We start from the raw sequence: 4,755 nt of genomic DNA, 5'->3' as shown, positions 1-4,755 counted from the left end.
GGCGGCAGCGGCGGCGGCGGGCTGGCCGGACAGAAGTAGTATCTTGTGGGCCCCGGAGGCCGGGCTCGGCGCGGCCGCCACCACCACCATGGCCAGAGACCGTGTGCGCCAGTGCGCGCCGCCGCTGCCGAGTGGCCGGCCCCGCGGCGCCCAGCCTTTCTACGGTCGTGGCCCTTCGCGATTGGCCAGCGCCTCGTGACCCAAGGCCGATCTCGGCGTCCATTGGTCCGACGGGCTCTGGGGGCGGGGCCAGGGTGTCCAGCGTGGCGGCCGCTGTCCCCGGCAGAGGGATCCGGGGGCATTTTCCGCTCGGGCGACCGGCGAGGCGCTAATGTGGCTGGTGCGGGGGGTCAGCGCTCGTGCAGGAGGGGCCTGGAGCGAGGCAGAGAGTTTTTTTAACAAACGGATTCTCCCCACTGGGCCGACACATTTTCACCTGTAATGACAGAATTTAATTCCAAACCGAGAGATTTCCAGACTGACGAATTTTAACGAGACTAACAGATTATTACCTCAGCATTACGACTTGACGACATTTTATCTGGTGCGCCACTTCGGGCCCCGAGTGGAGTGGAAAGTCGAGAGAAAGCGCAGATCCGGCTTTGTTTTAGAAAAAAGCCTGGAAAGAAATTCTTCGAAAAGTCTAGAAATGAGATCGCGCGTTTAAAAACCAAGTTTAGCAATAGTGAGGGCTTAATAAACGATAGGTGTTACCTCCGGATGGTGGGAATACATATAACTTAGTTTTTCTTTGCATTTCCGAACCTTCTACTATGAGCGTACGTTATTAGTTTTTAATGAAGAGACAAGAAAATGTCCCGTGCACAAATGGAGACCCCGGGGCTTATCCTGAGCTCCCTCCTGCCGCGTTGCTCTGGCGCTGGGAGCAAGAGGAGCCTCCAGACAACAGCAGGGGAGCAGTTTAGACACACAAATATCAGAGTGGAGAAACCCGACAAAACTCCCCACATATGCACGTTCACTTTTTTGAAGCAAATTACAAAATGTTAAGTTCTCTAGAATTAATTACAAAGCCATACTTTAACAACTACTTATTGCTTCCTTTTCTGCTCAGCACTATTCTAGGTTCTAGAGATGCAAAGATTGGTAAGATTAGTAGCTGGTAGTTGGAAGACATGCAAAAAGTGAAATGTTAAGATAGCAGGGTTCTGAGTAATTGTTAGGTGGTGTGGTCAGATTAGCATTTCAATTTTATTTTGGTAGGGAGGAAACAGGATGGGAAGAAGGAACTAAAAGAAATTCCCTCTCTTCATATTCAGGCCTTTTAAAGGGACAAGGTTTTTGTTATTCCCAGGATTGGGTGATGCGTCTTTTATCATGTATTTTCTTCCTCCACGTTGGCAGAGGGAAATCAGCGACTATTTCTTTAAGCTGGGCTGGCAGCTCATGAGTACACGGCCGTTCTGTGGGTTGGAAAAGAGGTGGGGGTGATCAGACTTCCTGCAGGACAAAGACACCTGCCTACTTTTTAAACTTTCATCAGCCTTGAGTTACCTGGGTTCAAATGTGCCTCCAGATGTCTGGAGACTCACTCCTGGCCTCTGGGACCTTTGGGAAGAAGTCTTTGGAAGTATTTTCTGGTTGAGACTTAAAGGTTTATGTTAAAGGACCTTGGAAAGCTGTAAGAGGCTCTGAGAAAGGTCATGTAATTAATTATGTCATGCAACCTTTTATTTAAGTTAACATTTATTGATGCCATGAGAATGTCTGGCACTGTGTAAGAAATCTCAGGGAAACTAAAAGAAATTTAAACCATTTAGATAAAAGAATATACATGAAAAGAAAATTCATGAGGCTCCTGTTAGTCCAGCAGAGTGTAAATTGGGTAACCCTGTGGAGAAGGCACAAGATCCTGGGGAAGAGGAGAAAGTCGATGGATTGCATTTTGGTCGTGGTTAATGGCATAGAAATGGAATCTTGAAATTCACTTCCCGGCCTTTTTTTTTCAAGGCTTTTTGACAAACGTTTTAAATTATACTAAAACGGTCATTTGACCCACTGCAGATTGCTGTCCAACACTCAAGTCCAAACCCTTGAACAGTTTCATATCCTCCCTATAAGATTAATCTGATAATTCTTGCATCAGATGTCATTAATGGTTTAAAACGTTTACTGGACACCTGTGATAAGTGCTGTAAAATATATAACATACAAAGTTCTCAGCCCTTATGAAATGCAAGAAACAGTGATAAGCAAGTAAATTAGTAAAACATTCAATCTAAATAAATGTCGATATATATGTTTTTAAAAAGCAACGATCTGAAACAAATTCTAGAAGTGCTTTGTCTAATATGGTAGCCACGCCATGTGTGGCTGTTGAGCACTTGAAATGTGGCTAGTCTGAATGTGCTGCATGCTCGCACAACGACATGAATGTACTTAATGCCCCTGAACTGTACACTTAGAAGCAGTTAAGATGTTAAATTTTATGTTATGTGTATTTTATCACAATTAAAAAATAAAACCAAAAAAATGATTGCAAGTGTGAAATACATACTGGATCTGAAGACTTAGTATAAAAAATGTAAAATAGCTCATTGATCATTTTTCATATTGATTATATGCTGAAATGATAGTATGTTTTACAGACCGGTTCCCGCTCACTGGCTGAGCGAGGTGTGGGAGCAACACCGAGGGTTGCGATCCCGTTGCTGGTCCCGGTCTGGTACGGGCGCGACACTGAGGGTTGTGATCCGTTGCCGGACACGAAAAAAGACAAAAAGGGGGAAAAAAAATGATAGTATGTTTGATATTTGAGGTTAAATATTGGTTTATTAAAATTAATTTACTTGTTTCTGTTTTTAATTGGGTGCTAGAATTTTTAAATTACGTGAGTGGCTTGCATTATATTTCTATTGGATAGCGCTGGTCTAGATCATTTTAATGTGGGAGATGGCACAGGTAAAGAGGAGAGGAAGGAAAATAAATGTATGCTAAGATTCTTGCGTTGTTCAGGGAAAAGGTAGACAAAATGATTAATCCCAGACACTATTAGCATACATTGCTGTGTTAATAGTAATTTTAGAATTGTCTCGCGTGTACACCTAAGGGCACACAACTTTCCAAGTCAAATGTGAATGTGGGTATATGGAAAAAATCTTTTTCCACAATTCATTTGCTACAGAAAACCGTGCCTTTTTTCCCCACCTCTCTTTTCACAATCACCATTACCTCACTCTGCAAAGGGAAGACCCTCTTCTCATCCAGGCTTAATCTTCCTGAGGTGCATTGCCCTGAGATAGAAAAACCTCTAAGGCTCCAAACAAGTAGATGGGTCCAGCTATTACTGATGGTATTGAGAAAGGAAATGACCCTTGTTACTGAGTATCGAATTCCTTTCCAACTCCAGTGGTTCTAATTCTTCGTTTCCAATAAAGTTCATGGAAAACAGAATTGAGTTGTCAGCCGAGAGCTCAACAAAAATAATTTCTTTTTTTTTTTTTTTTTTTTTTTTTTTTTTTTTTTTTTTGTCTTTTGTCTTTTTTCCGTGTCCGGCAACGGATCGCAACCGTCAGTGTTGCCCCCGTACCGGGCCGGGGACCGGCAACGGGATTGCAAGCCTCGGTGTTGCTCCCGCGCCTCGCTCAGCCAGTGAGCGGGAGCCGGTCTGTATGTGGGATCCGAACCCTCGGACGGGAGCGCCGCCGCGCTTCCCAAGCGGCGCACTATCCAGTGCGCCACCGGGCCGGCCCCAACAAAAATAATTTCTGACGATAGCTCACTATGTGACTTTGCTTCTAACTCAAAAGGTGTTCAAAGAATTGAAGAACATTGTTATAACAAAACACCTTCCATCCCCATCCACTTAATTATAGGAACAGTTTTTTGGTCATTTATATATATATATATATATATATATATGTATATATATATATATATATATATTTTTTTTTTAAAGGAGAATTTTTAGCACAGTGAAACTATTTTGTATGATACCACAGTGGTGGGTACATGTTATTATCCATTTGTCGAAACTCATAGAATGTACAACACCTAATGTATACTATGGACTTTGGTGATGATGATGTGTCAAAGGAGGTTTATCGACTGTAACAACTGCACCACTGTGGTGGGGGGATATCAGTAGTGGGGAGGGTGTGCATGTGTGGGGACAGGCGTATATAGAACCCTCTGTACTTTCCGTACTTTCCTAAAACTGCTCTAAAAAATAGCCGCTTCTTTGTTTTTTGGTGGCTGGCTGGTACAGGGATAGGACCCTGGACCTTGGTGTTATCAGCACAATGCTCTAACCAACTGAACTAACTGGCCAGCCCCAAAACAACGTTTCTTAATAAAAAAATTTTTTTTAAAGAATAAATTGATGGTGAACCTTGTCAAATTCAAGCAATAAGTGCTATTTCTCCACTGATTCATGAATCTGGAGCAGGACTAGCACAAAAGCGATGCTGTGTTCTACTCAGTGCATCATATCAGGAGGCACATGATGTCTATTTGTCCTATAACCAGTGAAGGTAACTTTTACCAGTTGATTAAGATGATGTCTGCCAAGTTTCTCCACTGTGAAGTTAATTAGTATTATACTTATTAATAAAAAGTATTTTGTGGAAAGGTATTTAAAGTTCTGGAGGTGGATAGTGATGATGGTGGCACAACAATGTGAATGTACTTAATGCCACTGAATTGTACTTGGAATTCTACTGTAAGGTAGAATTTTCCCTTCTTATGTATTTATTTATCTATTTGTATTGGTATCAACTCATAAAGTTCTACTTT

At 42.4% G+C, this 4,755-nt stretch overlaps 1 protein-coding gene across 1 annotated transcript in view; it reads right to left on the bottom strand.

Annotated features, from left to right (window-relative positions):
• The window catches only part of XBP1 (X-box binding protein 1), a 5,496-nt gene extending 5,273 nt beyond the window's left edge, over nucleotides 1-223 (bottom strand). Inside the window, 1 exon segment of the mRNA XM_008569828.1 lies at nucleotides 32-223. Coding sequence (XP_008568050.1) covers nucleotides 32-223 — 192 coding nt within the window.
• Between the last annotated feature and the right edge of the window lie 4,532 nt (nucleotides 224-4,755).

The sequence above is a fragment of the Galeopterus variegatus genome, unplaced genomic scaffold (assembly GCF_000696425.1).
Source record: "Galeopterus variegatus unplaced genomic scaffold, G_variegatus-3.0.2 Scaffold535, whole genome shotgun sequence".
In the NCBI taxonomy this organism is placed as follows: Eukaryota; Metazoa; Chordata; class Mammalia; order Dermoptera; family Cynocephalidae; genus Galeopterus; species Galeopterus variegatus.
Note: the sequence above shows the minus strand (reverse complement) of the source record. Positions and strands in the feature narration are given on the sequence as shown.